Below are 17,496 nucleotides of genomic sequence, written 5' to 3' on the forward strand. Positions count from 1 at the left end.
AGAAGGACTGGCCAGCAATCCATGTGCATCATTTGAGATTAATATCAATACCTTCTTAGCTGTGTTATCTAAAGTGAGTCACTCAACTTTTTCCCCACTTACCTATACATTTACAGAATGTAATAAAAGATTAAAATAAATTATGATCCTCAAACAAAAATATTTAATGTGGTTGGAAAGTGGTAATGGTTCAATATATGTTAGCTATATGTTTGAGACAGAAACTTACCATAGCCAAGATATAGAATCATCTCCAAATGCCTTTCAACGGATCAAGAAAATGGTATACACAATAGAAATGTACTCATCATTAGAAAGAATAATAATGTACTGTTTGTAAGGAAATGCAAAGACTTGGAAAAATTATGTTAAGTAAACCAGATCTACAGAAACAAATGCATCATTTGTGGTAGAAAGAATGTGCCTATAAATTTATAAGTAAATACATTGGATCATATGCAATTACTGACAAACAAATTACCTGAAGTATAATAGACTCTATAGAGAGCTCAAATAGTATAACTTTTGAGAAAGCTAGGTCAAAGCCCAACAAAATCAGCACCAGGAAATAGGCGAATACACCTCCTTTGTACAACTACTTAAAGATAATAAAATAAAGAAAAAAGAAAATTTCCATTTTAGAATAAAAATGATAGTTATATCAAATTATTCTTACATTATTATTTGTTTATTCAATGAAAAACTAAGAGGTCTTCTAGATAGGTATTTAATCTTACAAAGTAAAACATTCAGTCAGTATTCTGATACCTGGAAGCAAAATTAAAGAAAGTATCTCCTTCCCATATATTGGAAAGCCAGGCTATCCATAGGATAATTGGGAGTGAAAATTGAGAAGGATCCACAATAAATACAAGTTCCAATTGAGGTTCATTCAAGTCGAGAAACTCCCAGGCATCAGTTACAGAGTGCTATGCTAAGTTACATGTCACGAGCTCTCTTGATCTGTAGCTCTGCATAGAGCCCTTTTATAATAAACTTTATATATCTAATATGTACTCTCATAATAATGAATTTGGAAAAATAAATCCCCAACTGCAAAATAGCAAATTGGAAAGAGATAGGACAATTTTAACATGTTAATAATGGGTGCCTAATAGATCTGAGAAATACGGCACAAAGCTGTTTTTAAATCTTTCTGCCTGCCTTTTTCCACTTCAGGCAAAAGAAATGAGTCATATGAAATTTGATTCTAATGACAGAAGGAAAGATGTGCTGTGTTGTGTATTCCCCCTCTGGAACTTTGTATTTACTTCTCTTCCCCATAGCTAGCTTTTAACATTTTTCAATCCTTTGTTCTTTACAAATAGGTCTGCAAATTCACTGAGGCCACTGCAGTTCAGAAACATTCCTTAGGCAAATAAAGCCGCTTTTCTGTTTAAATAAAATAGTGTCTTTATAATCTTCATTAAGTAGAAAGCTCTTTTCCACTTTCTTTTTTTCTTTTTCTTTTTTCCAGCCCTGGGGCTTGAAATCAGGGCTTGAACATTGTCCTTGAGCTTCTTTTGCTCAAGGCTAGCACTCTACCATTTGAGCCACAGTGGCACTTCCAGCTTTTTTTGTTTATGTAGTACTGAGGAATAGAACCCAGGGCTTCAAGAATACTAGGCAAGCACTCTACCACTAAGCCACATTCCCAGCCCGTATCTCTTTTCCATTTTCTTTGAAGAATGCACACATTCCAGTTTGTGATCTAAGAAACAGATTTTTAAAAGATTACCATGAGGGAAATGAAAAGGTATTTAAAGTATAAGTACATGATACAAAATAAAAATAAGTTCCCACTATTTCTAATTTCCAGAGAAACTCCCAGATCATCCAGTTAGAATTAGGGAGTTTGGGGAGAAGGTAGCAAGAATTAGGAGAATTATTCAAAAATAGAAAGCAATATTGAAAAGCAGTGGTTATTAATAGGGACTCTCAAGGCTTGGGGGGATATCAATATTTCACTTGGGGTTTTAACTGTCACAGTTTTGGGAATTTGTGATAGTTCTGTTTTGCTTTGTTACATTTTTCTGCAGGCTGGGAATCAAACCCAAGAACTTACGGATGCTAGGCCAATGGTCCATTACTGAGCCATACTCTCAGCTCTTTATTCAGTTATCTTAAGTCTTCTCAACTAAAGTTTATTTTGGAAGTTTACTGTCGGTATTTACACAGTCATTAAAGAAAGTAACAGTAAATAAAGTGAAATATGTTAAACTGTATGATCTGACTTCAACCACCCCAAATCACAGCTTTTGTGGACATGATAGACTGCTTCTAGCATCCCCCCAAACTATCTCTTTAGAGTTCAAACTATGTCAATATATGCTGGTCCTTCTATTCTTTCTTGTTTAAAATTTGATCTTTGTAGGTGTGTGTGTGTGTGTGTGGTGCGTGTGTATGTGTGAGAGAGAGAGACTACCCTGTTTGTACAGTTCTCTTTAATGTTTGAATGTTGTTTATTTAAAGCTTAAATCACTGTATTAGCAATTAAGTTAATATAAATCTGCTCACAATGTTATTGTTTCTATGTCATTTCTTTGGGATAAAAATATACAAGAAATCTAGGATCTGCTAATATTTTGCAGGTTTGAAAAATATTTGTGGCTTAAAATTTTTCAGAAATTACATTTGGTTTTGTGAAAAATGATTGTATTCCTTTAAGCTATAACATACTGAAGTATAGAGTCACAATTTTTTATTGCCTGGTGGCACTAAAATAGAATCGGAATCATATGAAAACAACAGGCAGAAAAAAATGATGACTCTGAGTAAGGAAGTTCAAGACTATATCTTCAGGTTAGCCAGTTTCTCTGCAATGGCTACTAAAGATGAGAGAACCTAGATATCAAACTAGTCATTTACCAATATCACACCAATACTAAGTTGTGGAGATGGAGAATGATGTCACTCAACTAAAATATAAAATATCTATAGACTGAATTAATAAGGAACATGTTCAAACTTATAAATATATGCAAAATTTAATGGACCACAATAGGAAGCTGGAATAAATGGAGAAATACACGTAATCCTTAGAAAGACATAATAATTCCAAGATAATAATTCTTTCAAAATTATCTTACAGATTTGGTAAAAATTCAGTAGAAAGTTCAGTGCAAGAATTTTTTTTTGCCTTGGAAGAAGGAAAAAAAAGTCATAATATCTTTATAAAACTTGAAAACCAAAAAGAAAATCTCATTGGAAAAGGAGAATGTCCAGAGAAAACTTGTACTTTGACATTTTTCCAATGTTAGTATTGAAAAATTAAAACAATATGTTAATGGTACTAAAGGAAATATTTCTATAAACATAGAAAGATAGGGAAATTGGATGCAGACTAGTATGATAAAACATCTAGCAAATACTAAGCATGACATTTTAAGTGAATGGACAAAGAATGGATTGTTCAAGAAGTAGTGCTGAAATAGCTGTTGGGAAAAAAATTCAGTTCGATTCCATTTGGATGCTTTTCCTATTTTTGTCATTCCTTCAAAAGTTCAGAAAGCCACCAATATTTTCCCTATTGCTCTTCAATGCATTAGCTTTTGGGGGAATCGACTTCTCTTTTTAGAAATATGAGACTAAGTAGACTCTTGTTTTCCTTCCCTACCCTTCCTCTTCTTTCTTTCCTTTGAGAGAGGGTTTCACATTATAGCCCAGGTAAAAGCACAGGCTTAAATATTCTTTTCTTGATATGTCCCTAATTTATTTACACTGAGCTTTGGACAACTACTTGCTCATTTGTTGAAAATAAACTTGAAAATAGCTTCAAAAAAGAGGCTAGAAATCTCCATGCACTTTCACAGCTGCATTCAGGAGTTCAATTTTTCCAAAAATCAAAGGTAAGTAAAATAAGAAATGGCTTTTTCATCATGATACTACTTAGAATTGTATATGTATGTTCAATGTAGAATCACATAAAAGTTCAAATTAAATGTGCACACTGAACCTTATATTAAAACCTTATATTAAAAATGCATTAAATTTTAGGATTCCTTGTTTGAAATCTCACTACTTTGATAATCTCAGTACATCATCCAACTGCCTTGTGGCTTAATTTGGAAATGGTAATATTACCCTTTGTCTAACATGCCTCACTAGGATATTATGAAGGATAAATAATAATAAATAAACAATGCACATTAAAGCACACAGAACTTGACAACACCATAGAAAAGCTAGTTGGCATCATTTGTTATTTCCAATCTTTTTGTTTATGATCATTTAATCCCTAAACTGGCAGAGTAATGAGGCTTTGTCTGGAAACTTGGCTTAGGGAAGTTAGGTTGGCCAACAAGAATGTGGCAGTGCAGCAATGGCTAGAAAGCACCAATCACATAATTGCCAGATAGAATCCAATCCAAGTCCTGAGCCTGCCCAGATATTGCTATGAGCTTCTGGTCTTTATTCTAGAATATCTAACCTAGGCACAATCTTGCATGAATTAATTACCCATATCTCCTTGTGAACCATATCAGTAACCTCTTATGGTCTCTTCTCACATTTATTTCTCCCCCAAGAGTAGTACTTATATGAATTAGAAGAACTAGCTTGCTCATTTATCTCAGATTGCTCCATTTTTTTCCCAGTCAAAGGTGGTAAGATCCCCTTGCCAAGGATTTTTTATTGTCTGAGTCAGCTGACAGTTCTACAGGAGAGCAAGGCCTTTTGGGAAACAACCATGTACCTGATAATATCATTGGGCTGCTTTTCCAGAAGCCTGAGGGGGTTCCCCTCTGCCAAGAGTACAAGGAAGGCAGAGGCTTAGGCCTGACTTGGGGCTTCTCTGATGTTGGGTTAAAATTACAGGTTCATGCCCCTTCGGTCTTACTTCCCATGTTCCTAGTCCCATCTTTCCTAAACATACTCATGTAAAAGAGAGATCATTTTGAGGAAGAAATGGGATGTCAAATAAGCTCCTGTCAAAGGTTTTATTATGGCTGTTCTAAAGTCCAAGAATAATTTTCCCTTTTCTTTTTAATGAACATTCAATATATACTCATGAAACTATAATAAGGAATGAACGTGCTTGTCTTTGAAAAGCTTAAGAGAGACTTGTACTATTTCACATAGAGCTACATGTCCCTGCTGATATTTTATGTGAAAGAAGGGACAGTTTTCATGATACATCCTACATAAATCCTACTGAGCCATATTGGTATTGCATCTTCTTTTTAAATACTGAGAGTCATTAAAGACTGTAGTCATTAAATAGTGAAAGGATATGTAACCCAGGGAGAATTAGATGATATATATAAGGAGGTAGGGATGGAGGAGATGCAAAAGTTGAGATGAGGAAATGTAGAGATGCCAGAGAGAGCCAACATGGATTCCCAAAGACAGAAGAAACAAGGGTCATAGTAGTTCAAACATACTACAAGGTGTTAATCATCGCAAATGCAGTGTAAGATGTTCCTGTTTGAGAAGTAAATTTTAGGAGGAAACTATACACATATATTTTAGTTTGATAATTTGTTTGGTAGTATATTGTAGATAAAAGTCTGATAGATTTTCTTCCTGGGCTGTCTTCAAACCATGATCCTTGTATCTCAGCCTCCTGAGCAGTTAGTATTACAAATGAGAGCCACTAGTGCCCAGCTTTAGGTTTGGAACACAGCTATTCTCAGTAAGGTGACAATCAAACCCTAAATAATTATTTTAAGAAGACGTTCTTTCAGCATAACAATCTGCTAAACTTTGTCAATACAGGACATTCCACTTTTGCTTAACCTGACAAAACATATGAAGACTTTTAGACTGAGCATCAGAAGTACACATTTGCCTAGGGCCATAATGACATATTGAGATCTAAATTAGTTCATCATCACTCACCCCCCGATAGATAGACTAAAAACAAACCAAGAAATCTAATGTTTTTTCAAGTGTACATGAAATCTCAAAATTAGACTACCCTCAGGACTTCCACATGACCATTTGGAACTTAACCCAGAGTTTTGTTTCAGAAAAATAAAATAATAAATGTAGCCTTTTTTTTTTTGTCAGTCATGGGGATTGAACTCTGGGCCTGAGCGCTGTCCCTCAGCTCTTCAGCTCAAGCCAAGCACTCTACCACTTGAGCTACAGCACCATTTTCGGTTTTCTAGTGGTTTATTGGAGATAAGAGTTTCATGGACTTTTATGCCCAGGCTGGCTTTGAACCACGATCCTCAGATCTCAGCCTCCTGAGTAGCTAGGATTACAGGCATGAGCCACCGTCAATTGGCTTTACGGATCTGTGAAAAGACTGGGATTAAGATGGAGGAGAAGGGCACTAATGTATCTGTCCTCACCACCTACCCGGGTTTGCATTAAACAGTTAGGACGTATATTATCTATTCTCTGACAGAGCAAACAGATGAGCTGTCAGTCCAGATAGGCCACAAATGGCTTGTTCATAAAATCCTGAAATAGTCATTCCTGCCTACTGAGACAGGGACTTTTCATCTGGGTAAAAATATAGAGATGCTCAAAAAGAAATGCCAACTTTCTCTCTTAGAAGGCTTCATTGTGGTAGCCACTGTGGGAAGGAGTCAGTTCACTGGTAGATTCAGTCATTGTCCAAGTTCCTGTAATTCACTCATTTTCAGCTATCACACTAAGGTAATATCTAATCCTATTTTTTCAGTCCTTCTCCTTTACTTTCTTATTTCTTTTTCTTACAAAAAAATCCAAAGATGTGTTTTCTTTGATTAGACAGTGTTTTGACACGAATAAAATGCATTTTTAGAATTAATGGTAAGAAAAGGGTTTGCAACTTAAGCGACCAAAATAACAGCCTGACCTCAATTTAATTTCCACAAAGATTCATTTTACTAATATAAGGAAAAGAACAGGATTTTACTGAGAGAAAATAAGGAAGATATTATACTTGCTTCTCTTTCCTATTTAAAGAAATCTGAGAGCTTCTTAAATGACTTGAAAGCAATTTTTCTTGAAGTAAAAAAAAAAATCCCTACCATTTGGCCTTTGGAGCTCAATGAATACTCATTAATTAATACATTTATTTGATCTATCAAGAAATTTTTTGATTAGCATGTTAGCCAAAAAATGCAATATTCTTATCTCTCTGTGAAGACAAAAACATTTACATACTGATTGGTTATTACAAGCAAGGAATGTGGGATTCTTTTTTACCAATGAACTTTTAAGATGAGTTAGTCAGAAAAGACCTTTTTAAGTCAATGAAATCCAAGAAGAGACATAAAGAATGGGTAGAAGGAGACCACACCAACCAGGGCTTTAAAAATGATCATTTCTGGGGCTGGGAAGGTGGTTCAGTGGTAGAGTGCTTGCCTTGCATGCCTGAGGCCCTGGGTTCGATTCCTCAGCACCACGTAAGCAAAAAGAAAAAAGCCAGAAGTGGCGCTGTGGTTTACGTGATAGAATGCTAGCCTTGAGCTGAAGAGCTGAGGGACAGCACCCAGGCCCAGAGTTCAGGCCTCACAACCGGACCCCAAAAAATAAAATAAAATGATCATTTCTGAAGAGAAATTCCCAAGAGACAAAGTTGTTATGCAGTTTCTGCATTCTTCTGAAGAAGTCCAGAGAAAATGTATTCAGATCCCACTTCCTCTCCCCCAACTTTAGGTTTTCTGTATGATTTGGGAGGCTTTCTAAGCTTTATATTCCTAGATTGGGGTGGGGTTTTATACTCTTGTTCTAATTTCTAAAAGCTCTCTATCTTTTGCCATCTTATTCTTTGTATATGGATGCAATATCTTCTCTTATTCTCCAAAGAGGTTGAGGATAATACTTTTGAAGTTTCCATCTACCTGTATGTCAACTCACTCTCTCTGTCTCTCTGTCTCTGTCTGTCTGTCTCTCTCCCTCTCTTTTTCTTTTCCTTGTTTGTTTTGATCTGTCTTTTCCTGAAGGCAATCTATTGACCTTTCTTGGCTGACTGCATATTTAACAATCAGTAGGTTAGGAAGCAGTCAGTATCAGCAGAGGCAGGTCAAGTTTTATCACTGAAAAAATCTACATTTTTTCCCCCTTTTGTACTGTTTAGAATTATGTAAGAGGAGTCTTACTGTCTGCCTGGATAATACATTGCTAAAGTTGTGGTGGTTTTCCATGTTCCCACTCAGGGCAAATAGGTCAATCAACGTATGAAATCTTCTCCGTGTTACCACATGTCCATTTGTTTTGCAGTTTCCACATTGAATTGCCATAAATTTTCCCATTTAAAGATTCTTACTCTAGCATTTACTCCTACCCCTAGAGATGTTATAGCCAAGTATTTAAGTACCTAAATATGTTGTCTTTAGCTAAAATGTCCACATATGCTTACAATTTTTGTCCATTCATCTCATATACTAATGTCATTTGGTTTGCTGACAATGGAAAATTTATTTCTCATCTTGTAATCTCTACAGCAGTTAACATGATAGTACTTCCTACTTTTTAAAATATACCCTTCTTCAACTTCTGGACCATATGCCCTCTTGGCTTTCCTCACAGCCTTCTTCCCAACACTCACACTTTCTTTTTGTCTTTTTTTCCCAACTCTCATAATCAAAAGTTAAAATTTCTTATGGAACAGTGTTAGTCTTTCTCCTTCCTGTACATTGATTGCTCTTTAGATGATATCCTTCAAGTTATTTGTCTAATTACTATCTGGTTCACAAATTTGTATCGCTAAGTCTAGGTCTCTCCAAGAGACCCAGATTTCTGTATTGGATGGCTTACTTGATTCTCTCTGGGCAGTTTCTATTCAACATATCTCAGACTCTGAGTTGACCTGCTCAGATTTTGTTTTCTATTATCTGTCTAGAAGAAGTCACTACCCAGATACACAATCTAAAACAGTAGCAACCATCCCAGATATGTCCTTTTCTCAGATTCAATTCTTCAACTTCTATTGGTCATATATCAAATACATGCTCAATTCAGTTGCTATTGTCCATATTTTCTGTCAAACTTTCTAGCTACTACTGTCATTGCTCACCTGGACCAGTAAACTAGACTCCATTATCATCTTCTCAATTTTCTCCCCATACATTCACACTCCAGTCCCAAACTAATTTCTACATGGTGCTTTGGAAAGACTGCCTAAGTTTTCACATCTGTGTGAAACATCTGCTGATTCATATGCATTTAGGATTCAGGTTTACAGCCTTAGCTTTGCTAACAACATCATGGAAAGTGTGGCTCCTTGGTTCAACAGTTTTCCCTCACATAATTTGTCTGCATGTAATTCTGTTCATTTTCATTTCCTTACGTATCCCACGCCCTTCCTGACATAGGATCCCTACATAAAGTGTTGATAACTTCTTTTATCTCAGGTATTATGTCCTCCCACACGAATACAGCACCCCAACCGTGCCCCTGTCTGTCCCACTGCAATGTGCATTCACTCACTAGGGCTCCCAACAGACTGAGAGCTCCTCAAATACCTGTCAGTATTTTGCACCTTCAACACAAGGCACCATGGTTGGAACATAGTATAAATCAATGTACTGTGAGTGAATAAAACATCTCATTTAGTATCCAGGTAAATCATCAGTGCTAAGAAGAAATCTATACTTTCAAAAAAGAGAACTTGATAGAAATTAAACCTGTATGTTTCCTTACTTTCTTTGTTTTGCCCATTGCCTTCAGGATGGAGAGGTTCAGGTCTTCAAGTGCTGCTAGTACATTCTCGTACTCACCCAAGTGCTGAGAAAAATATTCTGCAAAGTAAAAATATTGAAAAAAGTTCACATTTGATTGTAAGTAATACTAAAACAAAACAAAAGAACCAACTGATAATTTACTTCATAAATGTATAAAGAAAATGTTGGCTATAAATGAAAACCAGAAGGCTTCAAATGGGATGAAGGCACTGATATACTCATTTCACTTAAGAAAGAAAAAGACTTGTATAATTTCTCATGTCCTAGTATGTATATTTTTTGTTCACCATCTAGGCATTCACACACAGTGAGATCAAAAGAGGATATTCTTAGGAGAGGAATATAAAGTGCATTACCTATGTGCATCTGATAATATAAAATGATATTTAATGAAACGAGCTCTAGGTAATGGAAACAAAAGGTGATTTTTTTCTTTGTTGCTCTTTCTGTTTTCTTTTCCTTTTGTTCATTTATTTATCTGTCTTTGGGTAGGTTAGGGGGGCACAGAAATGGTGGGTCAAAGGGTGAACAAATGCAGGAATGATACTAGACACTATATTGAAAATGAACTATACAACGTGGTGAGGAAGAGAGGAAAAAACTGGGATAGTGAGGGAAGGGGTAATGACATTGTTCCAAAAGAAAATGTACTTTTTATCTGACTTATAACTAACTGCTTTATACATTACCTTTACAATAACAATAAAAATATTCAAAGAAAAATAAAGGAAAAGAAACATGATTGGGTATCATTCATAAAAAAATCTTCTGTCCTACAAAAACATGGAAAAAATGAATCTGGATCTACTGATGTCTGTTCCAATAAAAATACCTTTTTCAAAAATATATTATTATAGATCTCACTAGGATAGCAATTTTAGAGAAACCTTGAACTGTATTTTACGGCTTCTCCCAGGAAATTGCCAAGGAATGGAGTATCTCCCCAAGATTAACAATCAATAGTGCTACATGCACTAGTGAGGCCCCCTGTGGCACCATTCATGGATCTGCTCCTGCCACGAGCTAGTTTTAGGCCAACAATCTCAATTCTTTCCAAAGAATAAAGGTCATCCTTCTCATGTTTCTCAGTTGCAAAGATTAAACAAGGCATAGCATGCTATTTATAATGAAAAAATATTGACACAGATAGTCTCCAACTAGTTAGGTGAAATATAGCAGCAATGAAACACATGACCTTATATTTACTTATAGAACTCTCTATGTCTCTAAAATGAGAGAGATCTAAGCTGATACTTATATACTGAAAAAAAAACTTAGAATTTTCAAGTACTAGAAATCCAACAGATCTCTTTGCTTGGGTAAACTTATCTCTGGATGAACTATAGTATATTATTATCTCTCTTTAGTGTGCCATATATATTTATAAAATTAAATTGAAGTGATAAATAGGAATAAAATCACTAGAAAACCACTTGAGTTCACTGGGACACATTTCAGTATTTTTGATGCAAATTGCCTTAATGTATCAATTTAATATTTCAAATGAAAACCTTTTTGACATTGATATTAACAACAAATGGAAAGTGTCACTATCTGATCCAATGTTCAGACTTCTCTGAGAAAAATAAGAACACAGATTAGCAATAAAAGAGTATAGCTAAAAATAACATATTTATGCAAGCAAGTAAAATGCACCCTGGATTATGCAACCCCCTATAAACAATGTAGCACATCTCTCATGCAAATTCTTTTAAAAAGGGGTTAGTTGGGTTATGTGATATATAAAGTAAATATTTCTTAAATACCCATTGAAAAAGAACATATTAATTCACCATTATGAGGTTGACTTTCTGAAAGATCTGACAAGAATGCCTGACTGTATGCAATTATTTGTGATAAATGAGGTATCTGTTGACAATATTCTTAATTAATTGACTAATTAATTTTGACACAGGGTCTCACTATGTAGCTCATAACCTCTAGCTCATAATTTCAGACATCTAAGTGCTTCTATTACATGTGTTCTACCATGCCCAGCATGACCAACACTCTTTATAAACCAGTACAAAATTAGTGTGGCTGTAGAAGATTCCCATGTTGGAAAATGCATACATATTAGGGTCAAGACCATATTGAATTGAAACAAAAATGTAAAGAAAAATGTAAGACTTTGACAATAAAATTAAATTAAAAAAAGAAAAATGTAAGAATAAGGACACTTTCATTTCCATATATGCAAGACCTTAAAAGGAATTATATGACAGTTTTATATATATATTATATATATATATATATATGTAGTCACAAATGTGTAATGGGAAAACAAAAGAGAATTTGTGCCTAAAAAGGTTTATGAATAAATACAGTAATGTTACCTTTAAGAATAAAAAATTCTTTCATAATCAAGTCATTTGCTTTATTCAATTAAGGTATCTAAAAAGAATTTAGTCTCTCTACTTTGGAACCAACTATGTGGCTCATACAGATACAATTACAGGCTGCTAAGCACATAAAAAATAATACCTAAGCTGGGTGCCAGGTGCTCACACCTCTAATCCTAGCTACTCAAAAAGCTGAGATCTGATTCTCTCCTCTCAGGCAGACAAATATGAAAAACTCTTATCTCTAGTTAACTAACAAATTGCTGGACTGGTGGTATGACTCAAGTGGTAGGTACAACTATGAGGAGAAAATCCAAATAAAAACCCCAGTACCAGCCTGCATATGTGTGCACATGTATGCACACATAAATAAATAAATAAAAATTAATATTCCCTAAACTACAAAACAAAATAATAACAAAAAAATGCCTAGTGGCCTCAGAGTTGACACATATTTGGACTTCATTTTTCCCTCCTCCTTTCATGCATTTAGATAGCAAAAACCCCTATCATTTGCCAAGCAATATTCTACGTAGCAAAATCAATGTAACTGAGAAGGAAAAAGAGTACAGAATTCAAGCCCTGCACAGGAGCTTAATCTAGAAATCTGAGTGTGTGAGAGTTATTTTGTGGTGGTGCAACTGAGTGTCCCTCAAGCTCCTATGCAACTAACTCACCAATGGACGTATTCCTGTAGCCAACACAAGCCAGAAGGAAGTTCAATAAAAGGGCCAGACATACAGATAAAGAGATAATTCTCCTCTATGCTTGTCATATGAGTGTTTACTTATTCTAAGACCTAACAAATGTTACTTTAGTGTCTTTTATGTGCTGGGTGTTAGAATATGAAGGTGAAAACAGAGCTTCTATTTTTAAGGACCCTGCCATCTGGTAACAAAGAGAAACATTTTAGCAAATTACTGCAATTCACATGATTAGTGTTCAAGAGGACTCCAATACCCAGGTAAAAGTTGCAATCCCAAAGCTAGGCCAAGAAGGCTCAAATCTACCTATATAAGTCAGAGAGACTTCCAATGGGGAGACAGCACAGATGGCTGAATTAGTAGCTGGATAGGATTAAGTGTTTGGAAGGAAACTGGCAGTATCTTGTCATTGCTGCAGGTGTATATGTAAGTCAGCATTGTTAAGACTGGAAGGTATTTAGGACTGGAAGACATTTAAGGCTAGAAGGCAGCAAAAAAGTAAGATGGTAAATATCAGTGGTGAGAGAGGAAGCTGGAATCATTTCTTGGTTGGTATTCTAACTCTTAACCTTCTGTTCTACAGTATTTTTGTTTGTTTGGATTTTTACTATCTGCTATCAAACTCCTCTAGTATCTCATCATTCAAAGTGGGACCTGTAGACTCACTAGAATATATCCCAGAGTACTTGTTGGAAATTTAGATTATTGATGAGGTCTCATCTGTTGAATGTGATTTGGGTGGTGTCCCAGGAGTCATTATATTTTACGAGTTTCCCAGGAGATTATGATGTGCAAATTAAATTAGAGACTCTAATGGACAACAGAAAGCCATAGCACAGCTCTGCATCCTCAATCTTATTTGGTTACCGTGGACACACAGGAGATGGTTGAGGGAATGTTAGTGACGCCACCAAGAGAGACAAACAAGGGCAATGACAATTGTCTGGAGCCATTCGATGAGTCAGGCCAAGCTATGGAGTAAAAACGGAAGAGGAGTGTAGAATTTTAGCAGTCTATCAGTGTACCCCAAGATGTGACAAGCACAGAGGAAGGGTCAATGGTGACTTTGGAAGTTGCTGAACTTGGACTAATTTTTTATTCATGTCTCTCCTTTGAAACACAATGACAGTGGGAACTGGAGAAATGTGTTTTGTCCTGACATCATGTCATTAGAGAGAAATAAATATTTAGAACAAATATTAGGTTTTTAAAACTCTAGTATTTGGGTAGCAAGAATCACTTCCTGGAGAAAAGGCTTCTTTTTATTAGAATTGATATGTGAGTTGCCCAATTTCAGAAAAATAGTCACATGGTGCATATGGAAACATATAAGGACCAATCCTTGGCAGTGTGTGGGAAAAATCTTTGAAAAGTAAGGAACACTGGGTGTAATAAAGGTACAGAATTCAAAGCAAATTTTCTTTCCATGCATATTCAATGTGACATCTTCTGTAGTAGAATACTAATGAGAGGTTAGCTTCTTCCTTGTCTACTACATTTAATTTGTGGTGTTGCATTACAAATGTCAGGGATTGTTTTTAACCAGAACTGGGGTTTAAACGCAGGGCCTCATGCTTACTTAGTTGGCACTCTGCTATTTTAGCCACACCAGTGGCTCTGCTTTTTGGTGGTGATTTTTGAGGTGAAGTCTCTTGGACTTTTCTGCTCAAGCTGGCTTCAAACAACAATCCTCTGACTCTCAGGCTCCTGAATATGATAGGATTACCAACATGAATCACGTATGCCCAGTTGTTTTTAAAATTTGGTTTGTTGTTTTTATTCTATGCTTCAATATTCCAAGTTGCTGAATTTTCAGGTCTAATCTAAGACCCATGGATGCCACAAATGTCATACTGGGAACTAGTCTCACAAAGCACTTCATGCCCCTTGTTAGAGGTCTAGAGCAGTAGAACAGACAGGAAAGAAAAGAATTAAGCAAGAGTTAAAACCTCCATTATTAGAATAAAGAGAGCAATTGGGAATGTAGAACACAGGTTATTTTGAGGGGCTGCTGTTCTATGTCACTCTGTGTTTTACTGCTTATAACCTAAGTGCATGGGCCGGGAAGACACAGCACTGCCAGCCTATTAGAGGACATAGAGTTTGGGGATTTCCCAGCACATAGTCACTAACATTAGATTTTCAGTACTGTCCAGGTTGCCACAGGAGAGCTATTGCCACAAAGCAGTTTGGCCAGGAAAGCCCAGAGCATAGCTAATAGGGAAAGCTAATAGGTTTGTTTCTGAGAGTTTCCTATACCCTTGTTTTTAAAAATCTTTTTTTTTTTTTGGGTCCGGTCGTGGTCCTGGGCACTGTCCCTCAGCTCTTCAGTTCAAGGCTAGCACTCTACCACTTGAGCCACAGCACCACTTCTGGCTTTTTTTTTCTGCTTATGTGGTGCTGAGGAATCGAACCCAGGGCCTCAAGCATGCAAAGCGAGCGCTCTACCACTGAGCCACCTTCCCAGCCCTGTTTTTTAAAAATCTTAACAGACTTTATATTTGAAAATAGCTTAATATTTGTTAGGAAACAACCAAATAGATGATAATTACACAGTTACGTGTATCAGCTTGGTCACAAAACTGTCTTACAGAAATGTTTTCAGAATAAACAAACTAGTTACATTTACTTTCATTGCAATTATTCTTTTTTATTGTGAAAATACTGTACAGAGGGGTTACAATTACATGGACAAGATAATGAGTACATTTCTTATCAAGCATTGTAGCCTTCTCCTTTGTTTCCCTTTCCCATCCCGCAATTATTCTTTTTCCATTTATAAATACCTCAAAACACCTAGCTACCATATTCAAAATTTGTGAAGGTTTATATAAATGAACAGGAAAACAGTCATTAATTGGGTAGGATTAGAAAAGTGATAATGGTGCTCTTGATTCATTTTAAATCAGAATACAAGCCCAAAGACTCAATGCTCAAACTGTGTTTGAACTCTTAAATAACATTCCATTTCTCACTGACTGATAATAGTATGTTACAGCCAAATACTTCATTTAGGAGATTTCACAATTATTTTTCAAGTGTGAATAACCTTGGCATTCCTATAACCTGCTAGTATGTATGCAGCTAGAAAACCTTCTACTTGAGAAACACATGTTGAGGAACTTAACAAAAGGAACTACTGGTACAAGTGCACAAAGATAATATATACATGAATATTTATATTATTAGTTCCAGTGGAGAGTTTGAAACAAATTGAACATATATCAAAAGGGACATGGTTGAAAAAAGTTTAAGTAGGGTATTCTGCAGTTTAAAAAAATGAAGCAGAATGGTATATGGTTGCATTCATCATCTATAATCATCCTAGTGCTGGCAAACAATGCTATGCACACATTTATGTGAATGCTAATAGATGTATTAAAATGTTTGGAGAGATACTTTGGGCAACTGTCAATGGAGATTAGAATCAGGAGGTTCGGCAAAGAAGAGATTGAGGTTTTAATTTATATAGCCACATAATTTTGTGTTGTTAAACATTTTTGAGTAGTAGTTAAATACTACTTTCATAATTCAAATAAGAAGGATAGTTTAACAATTATTAAGCCAAGCACTGCACCGGTGACTCATGCCAGTGATAATTTCTGATCAGAAGCCTGAGAACTGAGGATAGAGATTTGAAGGCAGCCTGGACAGAAAAGTCCATGAAAGTCTATTTCTATTTAGCCATGCCTACTGGAAGCATGGCTCAAATGGTAGAGTCTCAGCCAGCCATAAGTGAAAATAGGAAGCAAGAGTATGAGGCTCTGAGTTCCACCTCAGTACTGGGACACACACACACACACACACACACACACACACACATGTATGCATGCATGCATGCTTACACACACATGCATACATACACACAAGTTAACACTTTAATAATAGATTTTGAATTCTAGGTCCATAATTGAGTAAGCCGACAAATTAAGAAAAAGCAGAATAAAAAGTTTTAGACATCTGGAATTTGTAACTAGCTTTTTGGAGAAAGCACAGGAAATCTCTTCTCTGTGCTAATCAAGCTGTACGTTCCTCACTCACAAGGGGGAAATCTACATATTCCCTTGTGAACACTGAAGCATTTGGCTCTGATTAGAATCCAACTTAAATATTTATTTTATATTCATAAAATAATAAGAAGTGAAACCACACTCTGTAAGTGAAATGCATATTTTTGAACAGAGAGGATGAGGATTACAACATAATCGGGAATACAATTCCCAGATTTATAAAATATACAGTGATTTGATTGAATTCAAGCCCCCATTTCCTACTTCCCTAGCTAAAACTATGGGTGAAAAAAAATCAGTAAAGCTCTTTCAATAAATACAGGGTAGATTCCTAATCAAGTTCTTTTATTATAGGAGAAAGGATCAAGACTGTGGAAGATTAAGATACAGTATCATACTTTAAAATTTGAAGTAGTTTTAAGGGCAGACAGAAATTAAAACAATATTCTTTAATGGTAACAGATAGGCAACATAGAAAATAAGAGAGAGTACCTACATTTTTTTAAATTTTAAAAGTCTTTCATAACATTAGTTTTTCCTCAGCTGTGCCTAGCCAGACAAAATGTAGTGAAACCTTGAAGAATTATCTGAATGACTTGAGGAAATGATTACTTTGGCCTAACTGATCTCAACATTTGAAGCAAATGTCTATCCTTCAAGAATTTACCATGTTGCCTTAATCCTTCACTAGAAGAGGTAGGCTACACATGAATGTGATTGAACCACATTTGACCTTTATGGGGACTGCCATTCATCATCAGGTCTGATGTCGTGGTCCATATGGATTTTTTTGTCTATATAGCATGGCAATTGCTGTGTA

The 17,496-nt window shown here is 35.6% G+C and overlaps 1 protein-coding gene across 1 annotated transcript in view; it reads right to left on the minus strand.

Moving 5' to 3' along the window:
- The window catches only part of Necab1 (N-terminal EF-hand calcium binding protein 1), a 158,751-nt gene that overhangs the window by 71,794 nt on the left and 69,461 nt on the right, over nucleotides 1–17,496 (minus strand). The window contains exon 5 of the mRNA XM_013012451.1: nucleotides 9,580–9,677. Coding sequence (XP_012867905.1) covers nucleotides 9,580–9,677 — 98 coding nt within the window. The remainder of the gene's footprint in view (nucleotides 1–9,579; nucleotides 9,678–17,496) is intronic.

Source organism: Dipodomys ordii, unplaced genomic scaffold, assembly GCF_000151885.1.
Source record: "Dipodomys ordii isolate 6190 unplaced genomic scaffold, Dord_2.0 Scaffold17, whole genome shotgun sequence".
NCBI classification, from domain to species: Eukaryota; Metazoa; Chordata; class Mammalia; order Rodentia; family Heteromyidae; genus Dipodomys; species Dipodomys ordii.